Here is a 19,891-nt window from a genome sequence, read left to right on the forward strand (position 1 = left end):
GGCTTTCCCTCGAGGATGTTTGCTGATGGACAGGTGAGACAAACGATTTACTGATATGAAGGTTACCTGTATGCTTTGAATATATTTTACGACATGACTTCAGGCTTTAAAAAAAAAAATTTCATTCATCTCTTGGGGGATTTTTGAGTTATAATAACTAAACATGGCACGAGCGCAGGGACGATCACTCTCGTAGGATGCTTCATGCGTCCTTTTTGGATAGGATGCGGTTTTGCTTAAAATAGACAAAGCAGTCGAGATGTTAGAGAGAGGGAGCGTGCCATATTTGAGGAATAGCCATATTTCGTGTAGTTATATGTCAGATGCGTGTGACAGTCTGTTTTAAGATGACCTTCAGCATAACTGGCGAAAGCACATCACCTTGTATCACGTTCATTTATATTTTTCTGAACGATTTTAGATGTGTGTTCATTAAATATAATACCATCATGTCACTGATGGCACAGGCACGAATTCGTAAAGCCTGCTAAATAAACTACACAAATGCTTCATATTTAATGCTTCTTCTTTTCATCTTCACGTCCTCCATCCACATCTTCTATTTATTAGACGTGAACACCGAAGCCAACTACCAGCATGCAACTCTGTGTCCCAAATCCATCACAATACATTTAAAACAAAAGCCTCTCTTTTCAAAGGCTCCCAGGGAGACACAAGCATGCAACATTCATCAACCTGTGTTTACTTTAATAAAATCACGCATCATATGTGTATTGCTGGCCAAAAATATACAGTTGACAGTTAGAAAACAGGATATGAGATGCCAGACACTTTGCTAATCAAGAGACCCTCCCCTCAGGACCTTTAAACAGCCCAAAATTTGTAAACCTTGATAAATATATCATGCATTAGCAACTATCATATTCAATTATGTACTGGATGTGAGCAATGTTTGCTTTAACAGGTGTATAATCTATTTCCCAGAAGCCTCATCTGTGTCCCGCTCTTTTACAGAGCTTTGCTTTCCTATAAGAGGCTTGAGTCTCAAATGCACTGATAAACCTTTTAAACAGCTCTTACATGTGGATTAATAGCAAATGGACACTGCAGAGTCTAAAAGAAGCTCATTTCTCAACCATCAGTGCTGTAGTTTAACATGTACATAATCACAAATCATTAAAACGTATTTTTATTGTCACATTGCTTGCTTCCTGCGTTTTACTCTGCATACCTGCACATGCAAAAGTGGTAACACTTCACAATAAGGCCACATTAGTTAATAATACATTAACTGATATTAACTATCCATGAGCAATGCATTTGTTGTAGTGTCTATTAATCCTTGTTAAAATTACAACTATAATTAGTTCATTAAAGCTCAAGTCCCTGACATTATTAACAGATACAACCTTTGATGTTATGAAGTAGAAGTATTTTTCATTGTTAGTTTGTTATCTAACAAATGGAACTTTATTGCGAAGTGTTACTGTGAAAGATAATGAATGTGAAAGATATGTGACTCACTGATTTGTTAATTGATTTTTTCAATTGTTAATTTGCTTATGTGTCAGATAAGCACATCCAGTTAAACAGAACAAGTGGAAGTGGAAGCCGTGAAGAATTTTTTTTTTTATTATTGGCAGATGTCCCTGTGAAATTGTACAGTTAATTGAGCTCTTTATTCAGTCCATTGAAGTTATTAGAATGTTTATTTGGTGCATTTTGATACTAATGGTTTTTAATAGCCTCTTGAAGTCATTTGTCTGCTTTTGAAGAATTTGCATGGAATGAACAGTTTGGAATGCCGTTTTCAGAAAGACCCTTATAACTATAGGAATGTTGGAAAATGGAAATAACGACATAATTTTCAATGAACAAAGAAAAATAGATTAAAATAAAAAAGATTTTTCTTCTAGATCCTAAAACTGTTAGCTAATTTTTAACATCTTGCCATGGTGGAAATTTGGTGGAAATAGGCCTTTTGTTTCTATTATCTGGTGACATCCTGAAGATGGCAGTGTTCCCGTGTGTAAAACTGATTGTCTGAATGTTCTTGGTAATGATCCAGAATTATTTTTGAGGAGACAATCCCACAACAGGCCTAGGACCACCAGAAGCACTGAGAGAAGCTTATCTCCCCTTATATTCTGAACAGTGATAAAATAATGAATTTTCAGTAACAAAATATTAAACTTCCTCATTTAGTTCCCCAGTCAAATATATTCGTTTCCACCCTACACAAAGTGTTATTTGATATTCAGTTGTATAGTCAGTCTGCAGCTTTAATCCTTAAAATGCTTGACATCTACCAGCTGATATTGTTTGTACAGTTATGGAATCTATTTTCTGTCTTTTTCCTGCATGAGAAGACCTATGATTTTAAGACTGACATTCTTCTGGTGATAAAAAGAAGAACCTGGAACATACAATCATTGTACCTTCTGGATATCAGAAAATCTGTCAGGTGAATTTCTTAGATTATTTACTTTGCATTTATGTTGGATTTCTCTGTGCTTGTGATTAGTTGATTAGTCACACACACACACACACACACACACACACACACACACACACACACACACACACACACACACGTTTGTTTTTGTGAAAAGTTGGGACATCCCATAGGCGTAATGGTTTTTATACTGTACAAACCGTATGTGCTATTGCCCTACACCGACCCTACACCTAAACTTAGCCCTCACAGGAGACTGTGCATTTCTACCCCCCCCCCCCCCCCCCCCCCCCTGAAAAGTTGGGACATGGGGCAATATCCTCATAAATCACCTTCTCCTTGTAATACCTATTTAATTCCCATGTCATTATACAAATTTATGTCCTCATTTGTCACAAAAACGCACACACACACACACACACACTGTACTGTCTTAATAAATCACATGACTTCAATGTGTAAACCAGCCAGCATTTCAATATCTGAAGTGTCCTTGTACAGTCAAACGTCCTAGACATGTAAATGCTTCTCTATTATAAAGTCTATGATTTTATGTTCATCTTCATTACAGTAGCATACATATAATCAGCTGATGGATGAGACACCTCAACATATATATTGCAAATGTTAAAGTGCTCATTCTGAAATCTGAATAGAGATGTATGCTTTTTATTAAGTCTGTGCAAACAACTTAATTTTACAGTCATTAACTCTCGTTATGTAACTGTAATTTGTTAGATTTTCTACTAGCACAGTAATTTACTGTACATTATTATTTTTTTTTATTATTTTGTAAAGAGCATGTGTTGAAAGCAGTTAAGATTACCAGCTTCAGTGTCTGTAAAATAAATAACAATAAACACAACAGTTAATTCCTATGCTAACTGATTTGCTAGTTAAATGCCAGTTTTATAATATAATATAATATAATATCAAAAATTAAATAGGCCTATAGCTCTACTACCTAATAAGCAGCTGTTTCATATAATGACCATAACCTTTTTTTAATCTGTTATCTATCTTTATCTATTTCCTGTAAAGGCCAGAGTATGCCCTCTGCACCAATTTACAGAATCCTACGACCCCTCCTGCTTGGTATCTTTTTATTAGGATGCTTTGTGACTTTGTTTTTAATGTACATCAAACCATCTACGAGCTGGTTGTCAGGCCCAGTCGAGTCAGAAACATCCACAGCCCGAGTGAAGAGCCTCCTTTCCACCCGAAGTGAGCAGAACCAGACCACCATCCTGGTCTGGCTTTGGCCTTTCGGCGAAACCTACGACCTGAACGTCTGCAACTCTTTGTTCAGCATCGATGGCTGCTTCATCACCGCCGACCGAAACCTTTACAACAAATCCGACGCTGTGGTCATACATCACAGGGACATCACCAGCGACCTGTCCAACATGCCCTCGGCGTATCGGCCGACGTTGCAGAGATGGATTTGGATGAACTTCGAATCACCTTCGCATTCATCTCAGTTACCTGGAATTGAAAACTTGTTTAATTTAACTCTAAACTATCGGCAGGATGCAGATATAGAAGTGCCTTATGGATCGATTGTCGCAGCCCAAGGAGAGGAGGACTTTGTACCGCCAAGCAAGAACAAGCTGATTTGTTGGATCGTCAGCAATTGGAACCCAGATCACGTCAGAGTGAAATACTACAATGAACTCTACAAGCACATCGAGGTTCATGCATACGGACAAGCATTTGGGGAGTACATTTCCGACCAGGACTATTTCCCTACAATTGCAAGCTGTAAATTCTATTTGGCATTCGAGAACTCGATTCACAAAGACTATATCACTGAGAAATTGTACAACCCGCTTTCCGTTGGCACCGTACCCATTGTGTTCGGACCACCAAGGGAGAACTATCAGAACTTTGTGCAGGGAAACGCTTTCATCCACGTTGATGACTTCCCGTCTCCAAAGGAGCTGGCTGATTATCTCCTGTTCCTTGACAAAAACGAGGAGCTTTACCTGAAGTACTTTGACTGGCGTAAACACTTTAAGGTGAAAAAGGCATACTTCTGGGCTGAGCACACGTGTCTGGCTTGTGATTACATCAGAAGGCACAATGAGTACAAAACAATTAACAATCTTGACAAATGGTATTGGGGGTTAATTCACAACTGAACCACTTGACAATAGTGGCTTGACAATAAGAGCTTCATATAACTTTTATTCCAATGAGGGTCTGTCGTGAGGACTTGCAGACTTTTATTTTTGTAAAATGTCCCAAAGTAAATGTACATTTATTTCATGTTCGGGTTCACGCGTTTATTAATCTGGATGCAATTGAGTTTAATAAGTATGTATTTATTTGGAAAACTGATTTTGACCAAAATGCACAAACTCATTTAAAGGGACAGTTCACCCAAAAATTTAAGTTTTGTCATCATTTACGCACCTTTTTGTCATTCCAACCTTATATGATCTGTGGAACATTACAGAAGATATTTTGTAAGTGATATTTTGGATGCAAATCATGCATTTTAGAGTTAACATGGAGGGACAAAAGAAGATATTTTGAAGAGCGTTTCAACTGTTTTTTTTATGTGTTTTGTTATGTTTCTGCCATAGAATAAAAAGTTAAATGCAACTTTTTATCTCAAAGTTCAGAGAAGAAAAGTCAGAACTGTAAGATATAATCTTGTAAATGCAAGAAAAAAAGTCAGAATTATGAGATAATTCGTATTTGCCTTTATTTTTCATTCTATGGCAGAAAACAAACAACAACTGAGATGTAAACTGAAGCTGTGAGTTGGAAATTCTGAAGTGGAAATGGGCTTCCATAGTTTTTGCCAATACAATGAAAGTCAATGGGGTCCCAAAATAACACACAAAAGTAATTTTTCCAAGTCTCCATGCATGTTCTACAGAAGAAAGTAAGTCATACAGATTTGAAATTATATGAGGGTGACTAAATTACAAAAAGTAATTTTTTGAGTGAAATATCGCTTTAAAATTCAGTTTTGCTGTTTTCATACAACTACACATTATACAGGAAATGTTTATTTAATGAGAACCGAGCACTTTCTGAAGATTTTTATGCTTTATTTATATCATTGGTTATAATGTAAATGTTAGTGCTAGAGTCATCTATGCAGTGTTTACAGAACTTATGTTGTGCAAAATGTCCATGTACTGTAAATGTAATGTGTATGTATTCTGAGACAACCTGCCTTTCATTTCCATGGTTTTGGATGTTGTTTTGCGCATTCATATTTTACCATGCCATAATGGACACCTTAGTGACCAACATGCATTTGCTACTGAAAAACAAACATGCCAGAAGTGCGTCAATGCTGATAATACTTTACTGTACTGAATAACTGCTGATAATATCACTGTTAAGTAGCTTACATGGCTTGGATATGTGATACTGTGAAGTATCAATGTGTACTGTGAAGTTCTGTCTTTGAAATATTTAAATGTCACTTTTGTTTAACAGTGAAGTGTTGACTCGAGAACAGGAGGCTAATATACATACAGTCATGTGTGGGTGGTGCCATATTCACAGTAATGCAGAAGACTTTTTTCCAAATGTTGCCAAATGTTTAGATGTGCTCAGATATACGAGACGAATTAAATCATAATGTGAGCAGCATAATGACTCGCTTTTCCAAATGCAAGCTTAGAAGATTTGTTTGCTGCCAAAGTTTTCTTTCTGAAATATGATGCTTCTGATCTGATATCTCTGGGATTCACATCATCCCATTTCTAAGATCGGCTTTCATTTCATGGTGTAGATTTTGACTACTGAAAGTCTTTTGTAAAGACATTTCATCAACTGAACAGTCAGTATGTTCTGTTAACCTGTGCATTTGGATCTTTTATTTCAAGAAAAGTCTAGCAATCCTTTCCAAAAAGCTATTTAGAGACTCCATGTGACACTGCATACTACAGATATCAATTCAGAACTGCTCTACCAATGAAACCACAAAAAACACAAAACTATTTCAGAATTTGAACATTATAACTAAACAGTCTTTATTCTGAACAATTCTAATAATGAAAACAGTGAACCAAAACAGATTTTATCATTTTTGAACTAATGAAAACACAAAACATGCAAAATACATTGTTTTTACAACATTTGTAATTTTTATTTATTTTCTATGGTAAATATTATGAATATTACTATTTTACAAATACAGCAATATATTACTATTACTAAATAATAATAATAAAAACAACTATTTACAGTGTAGGAAGACTTTTATACTTTTATACTTTGTGGGAGTTAGGTTGAGACAGATGTGCAATTGTGTGATTTGTTCCCGACCCTGTCAATCAAACGCCAAATCGGCAGGTATGACAGGTCTCGAAACACTTGTGACACGCCCCGATACTTCGACTCGCCTTAGTCACGTGACATGGGTGTTTCGAATCACCTGCGCTTCGGGATCTCGACACCGTGTCGAAACGTCAGTTTCACGTCAGCCATCCCTAAAACAAAGGCGGATCTGTCGTGTTTTCTCCTATTTTTTCGTTGTTTTGGATTAAAAAGTGGGATCATTTTGAAGAGTGGACCCTTCTCTTGAAATGCATGCTGGTGTGTCTTGGAATAGTCTGAGCTGACCAGCGCTATTGGCGATCAAACGTGAGTACTGCTGTTCGCCTTGTTCATTTTTAAATGGCTGGTCCTTCAGCATTTCTGTTAACCCTTTCCTCTCTGGTGTATTGATTTAAAAACAAGCTCAGATCATTAATCTTGAGTGTTTTAGCTTTCAAATTATATATAGTTAATGATAATTGTTTGAATATTGTTCTAAAACAAAGGTAATTAAAAGCGCAGACACGCCCGACCACGCCCTGACGGCACGCTCACGGGCCGGTGCGGGTTAACAGGTTAAACAACAGTACAATCCCTTGAATCCTTCACAGCCTCCTTTTCATTCCTGTCAAAATTAAATAGGCCTTAGCTCTACTACCTAATAAGCAGCTGTTTCATATAATGACCATAACCTTTTTTTAATCTGTTATCTATCTTTATCTATTTCCTGTAAAGGCCAGAGTATGCCCTCTGCACCAATTTACAGAATCCTACGACGCCTCCTGCTTGGTATCTTTTTATTAGGATGCTTTGCGACTTTGTTTTTAATGTACATCAAACCATCTACGAGCTGGTTGTCAGGCCCAGTCGAGTCAGAAATATCCACAGCCCGAGTGAAGAGCCTCCTTTCTACCCGAAGTGAGCAGAACCAGACCACCATCCTGGTCTGGCTTTGGCCTTTTGGCAAAACCTACGACCTGAACGTCTGCAACTCTTTGTTCAGCATCGATGGCTGCTTCATCACCGCCGACCGAAACCTTTACAACAAATCCGACGCTGTGGTCATACATCACAGGGACATCACCAGCGACCTGTCCAACATGCCATCGGCGTATCGGCCCACGTTGCAGAGATGGATTTGGATGAACTTAGAATCACCTTCACATTCATCTCAGATACCTGGAATTGAAAACTTGTTTAATTTAACTCTAAACTATCGGCAGGATGCAGATATAGAAGTGCCTTATGGATCGATTGTCGCAGCCCAAGGAGAGGAGGACTTTGTGCCGCCAAGCAAGAACAAGCTGATTTGTTGGATCGTCAGCAATTGGAACCCAGATCACGTCAGAGTGAAATACTACAATGAACTCTACAAGCACATCGAGGTTCATGCATACGGACAAGCATTTGGGGAGTACATTTCTGACCAGGACTATTTCCCTACAATTGCAAGCTGTAAATTCTATTTGGCATTCGAGAACTCGATTCACAAAGACTATATCACTGAGAAATTGTACAACCCGCTTTCCGTTGGCACCGTACCCATTGTGTTCGGACCACCAAGGGAGAACTATCAGAACTTTGTGCAGGGAAACGCTTTCATCCACGTTGATGACTTCCCGTCTCCGAAGGAGCTGGCTGATTATCTCCTGTTCCTTGACAAAAACGAGGAGCTTTACCTGAAGTACTTTGACTGGCGTAAACACTTTAAGGTGAAAAAGGCACTCTTCATGGCTGAGCATACGTGTCTGGCTTGTGATTACATCAGAAGGCACAATGAGTACAAAACAATTAACAATCTTGACAAATGGTATTGGGGTTAATTCACAACTGAACCAATGGACCAGATTAATGAAAGTGGCTTGACAATAAGAGCTTCATATAACTTTTATTCCAACGAGGGTCTGTTGTGAGCACTAACAGACTTTTATTTTTGTAAAATGTCCCAAAGTAAATGTACATTTATTTCATGTTCGGGTTCACGCGTTTATTAATCTGGATGCAATTGAGTTTAATAAGTATGTATTTATTTGGAAAACTGATTTTGACCAAAATGCACAAACTCATTTAAAGGGACAGTTCACCCAAAAATTTAAGTTTTGTCATCATTTACGCACCTTTTTGTCATTCCAACCTTATATGATCTGTGGAACATTACAGAAGATATTTTGTAAGTGATATTTTTGATGCAAATCATGCATTTTAGAGTTAACATGGAGGGACAAAAGATATTTTGAAGAGTGTTTCAATATCAGAAAGGAGTTTCTCAGAGAAAAATTGCAAAGAGTTTGACGTTATCATCATCATCTACAGTGCATAATATCATCCAAAGATTCAGAGAATCTGGAACAATCTCTGTGCGTAAGGGTCAAGGCCGGAAAACCATACTGGATTCCCGTGATCTTCGGGCCCTTAGACGGCACTGCATCACATACAGGAATGCTACTGTAATGGAAATCACAACATGGGCTCAGGAATACTTCCAGAAAACATTGTCGGTGAACACAATCCGCCGTGCCATTCGCCGTTGCCGGCTAAAACTCTATAGGTCAAAAAAGAAGCAATATTTAAACATGATCCAGAAGCGCAGGCGTTTTCTCTGGGCCAAGACTTATTTAAAATGGACTGTGGAAAAGTGGAAAACTGTTCTGTGGTCAGACGAATCAAAATTTGAAGTTCTTTTTGGAAAACTGGGACGCCATGTCATCCGGACTAACGAGGACAAGGACAACCCAAGTTGTTATCAGCGCTCAGTTCAGAAGCCTGCATCTCTGATGGTATGGGGTTGCATGAGTGCGTGTGGCATGGGCAGCTTACACATCTGGAAAGGCACCATCAATGCTGAAAGGTATATCCAAGTTCTAGAACAACATATGCTCCCATCCAGACGTTGTCTCTTTCAGGGAAGACCTTGCATTTTCCAACATGACAATGCCAGACCACATACTGCATCAATTACAACATCATGGCTGCGTAGAAGGAGGATCCGGGTATGGCCAGCCTGCAGTCCAGATATTTCACCCATAGAAAACATTTGCCGCATCATAAAGAGGAAGATGCGACAAAGAAGACCTAAGACAGTTGAGCAACTAGAAGCCTGTATTAGACAAGAATGGGACAACATTCCTATTCCTAAACTTGAGCAACTTGTCTCCTCAGTCCCCAGACGTTTGCAGACTGTTATAAAAAGAAGAGGGGATGCCACACAGTGGTAAACATAGCCTTGTCCCAACTTTTTTGAGATGTGTTGATTAGGCCTGTCACGATAACAAATTTTGCTGGACGATAAATTGTCCAAGAAATTATCGCGATAAACGATAATATTGTCGATCTGAGACCATTTTCATCTAGAATAATGATAATGGCATAATAATGCACATACACCTTTCAAAATTCAATAAACGTTTATTTCCAAAGACTATTTAACACTGAAAATGGAAAGCATTTTAAATATCCACAGTAACAATGAACAAAACAACCAAAAACAATAAAAGCAATGGACTCTCAGTCTCTGTTAACAAAAAATGCACTTGAATAAATACCAAAAACAATAAATAAAATGGATGTTTGTACTTTGTTTGTCGACTAAATGCCCCAGTTATGGTGCACTGTCGGGAAGACGAAGACGGCCCGTCTGTTGTAGCTTTTTTTTTCCCATCTGGGAAAACTGCAACGGATGATTGTGTTTTAGGTGCATGTGCATGTTTGTTGTGTTACCGGTTTTAGTCGATACTGTTTTAAAACAAATGCGACATACCGGCTCGCTCAGGTTAAGTGGTTCACCACGGTCATTCGGTTTGAATCCGAAGTGCTCCCACACTGCAGCTGTCGCGTTTGGCTTTGAAACCAATTCCATGTCACAACTTGCGTCTCGTCTTTTCGCTCTTCTCTGCAGTCGCCTCAAGCACTCCCGCCTTCCCACACAAAGTCCATGTGACTGACAAGCACCGCCTCCCCACACAAAAGACAATGCAACTGACAAGAGGGTTCACTTCTCCTACGCTAAGGAAACGAGAGTTGTCATTCAGTCGCGGATAACAAACAAGTATGCAAATGAAATTATCGTGGCCGGAAAAATTATCGAGGTCATTTTTTTTTTATCGTGCGATTAATCGATTTATCGACTATCGCGACAGGCCTAGTGTTGATGCCATGAAATTTAAAATAAACTTATTTTTCCCTTAAAATTATACATTTTCTCAGTTTAAACATTTGATATGTCATCTATGTTGTATTCTGAATAAAATATTGAAATTTGAAACTTCCACATCATTGCATTCTGTTTTTATTTACAATTTGTACAGTGTCCCAACTTTTTTGGAATCGGGTTTGTAAATGCTTCTCTATTATAAAGTCTATGATTTTATGTTCATCTTCATTACAGTAGCATACATATAATCAGCTGATGGATGAGACAACTCAACATATGTATTGCAAATGTTAAAGTGCTCATTCTGAAATCTGAATAGAGATTTATGCTTTTTATTAGGTCTGCGCAAACAACTTAATTTTACAGTCATTAACTCTCGTTATGTAACTGTAATTTGTTAGATTTTCTACTAGCACAGTAATTTACTGTACATTATTTTTTTTTTTTATTATTTTGTAAAGAGCATGTGTTGAAAGCAGTTAAGATTACCAGCTTCAGTGTCTGTAAAATAAATAACAATAAACACAACAGTTAATTCCTATGCTAACTGATTTGCTAGTTAAATGCCAGTTTTATAATATAATATAATATAATATCAAAAATTAAATAGGCCTATAGCTCTACTACCTAATAAGCAGCTGTTTCATATAATGACCATAACCTTTTTTATCTGTTATCTATCTTTATCTATTTCCTGTAAAGGCCAGAGTATGCCCTCTGCACCAATTTACAGAATCCTACGACCCCTCCTGCTTGGTATCTTTTTATTAGGATGCTTTGTGACTTTGTTTTTAATGTACATCAAACCATCTACGAGCTGGTTGTCAGGCCCAGTCGAGTCAGAAACATCCACAGCCCGAGTGAAGAGCCTCCTTTCCACCCGAAGTGAGCAGAACCAGACCACCATCCTGGTCTGGCTTTGGCCTTTTGGCGAAACCTACGACCTGAACGTCTGCAACTCTTTGTTCAGCATCGATGGCTGCTTCATCACCGCCGACCGAAACCTTTACAACAAATCCGACGCTGTGGTCATACATCACAGGGACATCACCAGCGACCTGTCCAACATGCCATCGGCGTATCGGCCCACGTTGCAGAGATGGATTTGGATGAACTTCGAATCACCTTCGCATTCATCTCAGTTACCTGGAATTGAAAACTTGTTTAATTTAACTCTAAACTATCGGCAGGATGCAGATATAGAAGTGCCTTATGGATCGATTGTCGCAGCCCAAGGAGAGGAGGACTTTGTGCCGCCAAGCAAGAACAAGCTGATTTGTTGGATCGTCAGCAATTGGAACCCAGATCACGTCAGAGTGAAATACTACAATGAACTCTACAAGCACATCGAGGTTCATGCATACGGACAAGCATTTGGGGAGTACATTTCCGACCAGGACTATTTCCCTACAATTGCAAGCTGTAAATTCTATTTGGCATTCGAGAACTCGATTCACAAAGACTATATCACTGAGAAATTGTACAACCCGCTTTCCGTTGGCACCGTACCCATTGTGTTCGGACCACCAAGGGAGAACTATCAGAACTTTGTGCAGGGAAACGCTTTCATCCACGTTGATGACTTCCCGTCTCCGAAGGAGCTGGCTGATTATCTCCTGTTCCTTGACAAAAACGAGGAGCTTTACCTGAAGTACTTTGACTGGCGTAAACACTTTAAGGTGAAAAAGGCATACTTCTGGGCTGAGCACACGTGTCTGGCTTGTGATTACATCAGAAGGCACAATGAGTACAAAACAATTAACAATCTTGACAAATGGTATTGGGGGTTAATTCACAACTGAACCACTTGACAATAGTGGCTTGACAATAAGAGCTTCATATAACTTTTATTCCAATGAGGGTCTGTCGTGAGGACTTGCAGACTTTTATTTTTGTAAAATGTCCCAAAGTAAATGTACATTTATTTCATGTTCGGGTTCACGCGTTTATTAATCTGGATGCAATTGATGTAATTGAGTTTAATAAGTATATATTTATTTGGAAAACTGATTTTGACCAAAATGCACAAACTCATTTAAAGGGACAGTTCACCCAAAAATTTAAGTTTTGTCATCATTTACGCACCTTTTTGTCATTCCAACCTTATATGATCTGTGGAACATTACAGAAGATATTTTGTAAGTGATATTTTGGATGCAAATCATGCATTTTAGAGTTAACATGGAGGGACAAAAGAAGATATTTTGAAGAGTGTTTCAACTGTTTTTTTAATGTGTTTTGTTGTTTCTGCCATAGAATAAAAAGTTAAATGCAACTTTTTATCTCAAAGTTCAGAGAAGAAAAGTCAGAACTGTAAGATAAGTATCGCTTTTTATTAAATTTTTTCATTTATATGTTTATTATTGAAATGTTGTTATATGCATGTGTCAATTTTATTTAATTTCTTTATTTTCTTAAATATGTGGGTAGATAGTATTTATAGAGTTGTAACTTTTTAGTTTTAGTTACTTTTTCTTATTTGTAAGTCGCTTTGGACAAAAGTGTCTGCTAAATGATAAAAGTAAGTAAGTAAAAGTAAGTAAGATATAATCTTGTAAATGCAAGAAAAAAAGTCAGAATTATGAGATAATTCGTATTTGCCTTTATTTTTCATTCTATGGCAGAAAAACAACAACAACTGAGATGTAAACTGAAGCTGTGAGTTGGAAATTCTGAAGTGGAAACGGGCTTCCATAGTTTTTGCCAATACAATGAAAGTCAATGGGGTCCCAAAATAACACACAAAAGTAATTTTTCCAAGTCTCCATGCATGTTCTACAGAAGAAAGTAAGTCATACAGATTTGAAATTATATGAGGGTGACTAAATTACAAAAAGTAAATTTTTGAGTGAAATATCGCTTTAAAAATACACCTAACTACACATTATACAGGAAATGTTTATTTAATGAGAACCGAGCACTTTCTGAAGATTTTTATGCTTTATTTATATCATTGGTTATAATGTAAATGTTAGTGCTAGAGTCATCTATGCAGTGTTTACAGAACTTATGTTGTGCAAAATGTCCATGTACTGTAAATGTAATGTGTATGTATTCTGAGACAACCTGCCTTTCATTTCCATGGTTTTGGATGTTGTTTTGCGCATTCATATTTTACCATGCCATAATGGACACCTTAGTGACCAACATGCATTTGCTACTGAAAAACAAACATGCCAGAAGTGCGTCAATGCTGATAATACTTTACTGTACTGAATAACTGCTGATAATATCACTGTTAAGTAGCTTACATGGCTTGGATATGTGATACTGTGAAGTATCAATGTGTACTGTGAAGTTCTGTCTTTGAAATATTTAAATGTCACTTTTGTTTAACAGTGAAGTGTTGACTCGAGAACAGGAGGCTAATATACATACAGTCATGTGTGGGTGGTGCCATATTCACAGGAATGCAGAAGACTTTTTTCCAAATGTTGCCAAATGTTTAGATGTGCTCAGATATACGAGACGAATTAAATCATAATGTGAGCAGCATAATGACTCGCTTTTCCAAATGCAAGCTTAGAAGATTTGTTTGCTGCCAAAGTTTTCTTTCTGAAATATGATGCTTCTGATCTGATATCTCTGGGATTCACATCATCCCATTTCTAAGATCGGCTTTCATTTCATGGTGTAGATTTTGACTACTGAAAGTCTTTTGTAAAGACATTTCATCAACTGAACAGTCAGTATGTTCTGTTAACCTGTGCATTTGGATCTTTTATTTCAAGAAAAGTCTAGCAATCCTTTCCAAAAAGCTATTTAGAGACTCCATGTGACACTGCATACTACAGATATCAATTCAGAACTGCTCTACCAATGAAACCACAAAAAACACAAAACTATTTCAGAATTTGAACATTATAACTAAACAGTCTTTATTCTGAACAATTCTAATAATGAAAACAGTGAACCAAAACAGATTTTATCATTTTTGAACTAATGAAAACACAAAACATGCAAAATACATTGTTTTTACAACATTTGTAATTTTTATTTATTTTCTATGGTAAATATTATGAATATTACTATTTTACAAATACAGCAATATATTACTATTACTAAATAATAATAATAAAAACAACTATTTACAGTGTAGGAAGACTTTTATACTTTTATACTTTGTGGGAGTTAGGTTGAGACAGATGTGCAATTGTGTGATTTGTTCCCGACCCTGTCAATCAAACGCCAAATCGGCAGGTATGACAGGTCTCGAAACACTTGTGACACGCCCCGATACTTCGACTCGCCTTAGTCACGTGACATGGGTGTTTCGAATCACCTGCGCTTCGGGATCTCGACACCGTGTCGAAACGTCAGTTTCACGTCAGCCATCCCTAAAACAAAGGCGGATCTGTCGTGTTTTCTCCTATTTTTTCGTTGTTTTGGATTAAAAAGTGGGATCATTTTGAAGAGTGGACCCTTCTCTTGAAATGCATGCTGGTGTGTCTTGGAATAGTCTGAGCTGACCAGCGCTATTGGCGATCAAACGTGAGTACTGCTGTTCGCCTTGTTCATTTTTAAATGGCTGGTCCTTCAGCATTTCTGTTAACCCTTTCCTCTCTGGTGTATTGATTTAAAAACAAGCTCAGATCATTAATCTTGAGTGTTTTAGCTTTCAAATTATATATAGTTAATGATAATTGTTTGAATATTGTTCTAAAACAAAGGTAATTAAAAGCGCAGACACGCCCGACCACGCCCTGACGGCACGCTCACGGGCCGGTGCGGGTTAACAGGTTAAACAACAGTACAATCCCTTGAATCCTTCACAGCCTCCTTTTCATTCCTGTCAAAATTAAATAGGCCTTAGCTCTACTACCTAATAAGCAGCTGTTTCATATAATGACCATAACCTTTTTTTAATCTGTTATCTATCTTTATCTATTTCCTGTAAAGGCCAGAGTATGCCCTCTGCACCAATTTACAGAATCCTACGACGCCTCCTGCTTGGTATCTTTTTATTAGGATGCTTTGCGACTTTGTTTTTAATGTACATCAAACCATCTACGAGCTGGTTGTCAGGCCCAGTCAAGTCAGAAACATCCACAGCCTGAGTGAAGAGCCTCCTTTCCACCCGAAGTGAGCAGAACCAGACCACCATCCTGGTCTGGCTTTGGCCTTTTGGCGAAACCTACGACCTGAACGTCTGCAACTCTTTGTTCAGCATCGATGGCTGCTTCATCACCGCCGACCGAAACCTTTACAACAAATCCGACGCTGTGGTCATACATCACAGGGACATCACCAGCGACCTGTCCAACATGCCATCGGCGTATCGGCCCACGTTGCAGAGATGGATTTGGATGAACTTAGAATCACCTTCACATTCATCTCAGATACCTGGAATTGAAAACTTGTTTAATTTAACTCTAAACTATCGGCAGGATGCAGATATAGAAGTGCCTTATGGATCGATTGTCGCAGCCCAAGGAGAGGAGGACTTTGTGGCGCCAAGCAAGAACAAGCTGATTTGTTGGATCGTCAGCAATTGGAACCCAGATCACGTCAGAGTGAAATACTACAATGAACTCTACAAGCACATCGAGGTTCATGCATACGGACAAGCATTTGGGGAGTACATTTCCGACCAGGACTATTTCCCTACAATTGCAAGCTGTAAATTCTATTTGGCATTCGAGAACTCGATTCACAAAGACTATATCACTGAGAAATTGTACAACCCGCTTTCCGTTGGCACCGTACCCATTGTGTTCGGACCACCAAGGGAGAACTATCAGAACTTTGTGCAGGGAAACGCTTTCATCCACGTTGATGACTTCCCGTCTCCGAAGGAGCTGGCTGATTATCTCCTGTTCCTTGACAAAAACGAGGAGCTTTACCTGAAGTACTTTGACTGGCGTAAACACTTTAAGGTGAAAAAGGCATACTTCTGGGCTGAGCACACGTGTCTGGCTTGTGATTACATCAGAAGGCACAATGAGTACAAAACAATTAACAATCTTGACAAATGGTATTGGGGTTAATTCACAACTGAACCACTTGACAATAGTGGCTTGACAATAAGAGCTTCATATAACTTTTATTCCAATGAGGGTCTGTCGTGAGGACTTGCAGACTTTTATTTTTGTAAAATGTCCCAAAGTAAATGTACATTTATTTCATGTTCGGGTTCACGCGTTTATTAATCTGGATGCAATTGAGTTTAATAAGTATGTATTTATTTGGAAAACTGATTTTGACCAAAATGCACAAACTCATTTAAAGGGACAGTTCACCCAAAAATGTAAGTTTTGTCATCATTTACGCACCTTTTTGTCATTCCAACCTTATATGATCTGTGGAACATTACAGAAGATATTTTGTAAGTGATATTTTTGATGCAAATCATGCATTTTAGAGTTAACATGGAGGGACAAAAGAAGATATTTTGAAGAGTGTTTCAACTGTTTTTTTATTTGTTTTGTTATGTTTCTGCCATAGAATAAAAAGTTAAATGCAAGAAAAAAAGTCAGAATTATGAGATAATTCGTATTTGCCTTTATTTTTCATTCTATGGCAGAAAAAACAACAACAACTGAGATGTAAACTGAAGCTGTGAGTTGGAAATTCTGAAGTGGAAACGGGCTTCCATAGTTTTTGCCAATACAATGAAAGTCAATGGGGTCCCAAAATAACACACAAAAGTAATTTTTCCAAGTCTCCATGCATGTTCTACAGAAGAAAGTAAGTCATACAGATTTGAAATTATATGAGGGTGACTAAATTACAAAAAGTAAATTTTTGAGTGAAATATCGCTTTAAAAATACACCTAACTACACATTATACAGGAAATGTTTATTTAATGAGAACCGAGCACTTTCTGAAGATTTTTATGCTTTATTTATATCATTGGTTATAATGTAAATGTTAGTGCTAGAGTCATCTATGCAGTGTTTACAGAACTTATGTTGTGCAAAATGTCCATGTACTGTAAATGTAATGTGTATGTATTCTGAGACAACCTGCCTTTCATTTCCATGGTTTTGGATGTTGTTTTGCGCATTCATATTTTACCATGCCATAATGGACACCTTAGTGACCAACATGCATTTGCTACTGAAAAACAAACATGCCAGAAGTGCGTCAATGCTGATAATACTTTACTGTACTGAATAACTGCTGATAATATCACTGTTAAGTAGCTTACATGGCTTGGATATGTGATACTGTGAAGTATCAATGTGTACTGTGAAGTTCTGTCTTTGAAATATTTAAATGTCACTTTTGTTTAACAGTGAAGTGTTGACTCGAGAACAGGAGGCTAATATACATACAGTCATGTGTGGGTGGTGCCATATTCACAGGAATGCAGAAGACTTTTCCAAATGTTGCCAAATGTTTAGATGTGCTCAGATATACGAGACGAATTAAATCATAATGTGAGCAGCATAATGACTCGCTTTTCCAAATGCAAGCTTAGAAGATTTGTTTGCTGCCAAAGTTTTCTTTCTGAAATATGATGCTTCTGATCTGATATCTCTGGGATTCACATCATCCCATTTCTAAGATCGGCTTTCATTTCATGGTGAAGGACTGTTTTAGATGTGCTTGCATACATGTATTCAGTCTAATATTAGATGAGGATGAAGAACTCTATTATTGATCAATGAGAACATTTTCAGCTGTGGATCACAGACGGAGCTGCTGATACTGTCACTGCAAAAAATAAATAAATAAATAAATAAAAAACCTTCTTGAATGCTATTTTGTCTCGTTTCCAGTAGTAAAAAATCTAAACATCCTTAGAATCCTTATTTTTACTTGAGAAGAAATAGTGTATGACAATATTTTTTTCTTTCTTTTTTTTAAATGATAGTTTTAAACATAAATCAAACATAATTTTTGAGAAATTTATGTGTAAAGGTGTAATTCACCCAATAATTAAAATTCTCATAATTTATTCACCTCATATCTTTCGAATTTTACATTTTGGGGTGAACTGTACCTTTAAATTAAGAAAAAAACAATGTGCCAAAACACATTTTTCCTAATTTTAAGCATAAACTTAACAAAATTTTGCTAGCTTTATCCCTAAAGCAAAATAAATAATAAAAAAAAAATATTAATTTATTCATTTAAAAATAATTAAATAAGCAAGCAAGCAAGCCAATGGGTAACAAAAAAAAGTGCATTTATTTATACATGAATTTGAGGTATACATTTTATTCTGGGACTTGAACCCCTGGCTTTGTCATTGCAAGCAGCAAGCACTAAGCACTACTGCTTGAGCTAATGTAATGCACTTGGTTTATTAAAAAAACTATTATATATTTTCAGTGAAACAAGTCTTATTATCATAAACAATTTTGTACCTCTAGCAGTGCTGGGTGGTAACTGATCGTGTAATTGTCAGACTAATTTACATAATATAAGTAATCCGGATTATGTTACTAACTACAATATTTCTCATGTAACTTGTATCACAAGTACCCAGCTCTGACCTCAAGACAAAATAACTTTTTTTAAGGATGTTTACATATTTTTACTGGAAACCAAGACAAAAGCAATTAAGACATTGATTTTTACTCTGCTAATATGAAAAAGCACACTTTAATTGATATTTGTGGTAAACATTTTGTTTATAAGAATTATTGATCATTTCCAGGCCCAGGCACTCACAAGTCATGAATCACATATGTTGTTTTTATGTCTGAAGCACACATGATTGTGAGTTATTGTTGTTGTTGTGTTGCAGTGTCTGTCAAATTGAGCATACTGTATGAACAGTAACACCATCATCAGCGGGTAAAACATTTATGCCTGGGTTTTTAACTTTTGTATTCATGAGGGACCATTGGTTTTGAAAAAAGTGTGATAATTTAACAAATGTGCACAGACAAACTTTTTTATATGAACTCTGATGAAAATTGAGATGACGTGTGGTAACACAAGCTCCACTACCCGTCTCAGATCAGTGTTTGTTGAAGATAATCGGTTTTCCGTGAATGCTCTTTATGCACTGTAAATAGCTGTATTGTTGGACGATTTCAAACCTGTAGCGAATGCCATGAGGATGAAGTGCTGAAATGAGACGGAC

General features: G+C 37.2%; 4 protein-coding genes and 1 pseudogene across 5 annotated transcripts in view; all 5 read left to right on the forward strand.

Annotated features, from left to right (window-relative positions):
* Positions 1-3,462: 3,462 nt before the first annotated feature.
* LOC306886758 (4-galactosyl-N-acetylglucosaminide 3-alpha-L-fucosyltransferase 9-like) lies at positions 3,463-4,557 on the forward strand (the record flags this gene model as incomplete). Its single annotated transcript, XM_079444070.1, has 1 exon — positions 3,463-4,557. Exon 1 carries the CDS (start codon positions 3,466-3,468, stop codon positions 4,555-4,557), a length of 1,092 nt encoding a protein of 363 aa, XP_079300196.1. The 5' UTR covers positions 3,463-3,465.
* A 2,883-nt stretch (positions 4,558-7,440) lies between these two features.
* On the forward strand, positions 7,441-8,523 carry LOC306886545 (4-galactosyl-N-acetylglucosaminide 3-alpha-L-fucosyltransferase 9-like; the record flags this gene model as incomplete). The annotated part of the gene is made up of 1 exon (XM_079443731.1): positions 7,441-8,523. The coding sequence occupies exon 1, from the start codon at positions 7,444-7,446 to the stop codon at positions 8,521-8,523; it is 1,080 nt and encodes a 359-aa protein (XP_079299857.1). The 5' UTR covers positions 7,441-7,443.
* Positions 8,524-11,557: 3,034 nt separating this feature from the next.
* On the forward strand, positions 11,558-12,652 carry LOC306886759 (4-galactosyl-N-acetylglucosaminide 3-alpha-L-fucosyltransferase 9-like; the record flags this gene model as incomplete). The annotated part of the gene is made up of 1 exon (XM_079444071.1): positions 11,558-12,652. The coding sequence occupies exon 1, from the start codon at positions 11,561-11,563 to the stop codon at positions 12,650-12,652; it is 1,092 nt and encodes a 363-aa protein (XP_079300197.1). The 5' UTR covers positions 11,558-11,560.
* Positions 12,653-15,190: 2,538 nt separating this feature from the next.
* LOC306886541 (serine/threonine/tyrosine-interacting protein-like) overlaps positions 15,191-19,891 on the forward strand; it is a 195,222-nt gene continuing 190,521 nt past the window's right edge. Inside the window, exon 1 of the mRNA XM_079443728.1 lies at positions 15,191-15,341. The gene's annotated coding sequence lies outside the window, so the exon portion shown is untranslated. The remainder of the gene's footprint in view (positions 15,342-19,891) is intronic.
* On the forward strand, positions 15,755-18,886 carry LOC306886544 (4-galactosyl-N-acetylglucosaminide 3-alpha-L-fucosyltransferase 9-like; annotated as a pseudogene). The gene has a single exon. The product of its transcript is annotated as a 4-galactosyl-N-acetylglucosaminide 3-alpha-L-fucosyltransferase 9-like (transcript).

The sequence above is a fragment of the Barbus barbus genome (genome assembly GCF_936440315.1).
Source record: "Barbus barbus genome assembly, chromosome: 20".
NCBI classification, from domain to species: domain Eukaryota; kingdom Metazoa; phylum Chordata; class Actinopteri; order Cypriniformes; family Cyprinidae; genus Barbus; species Barbus barbus.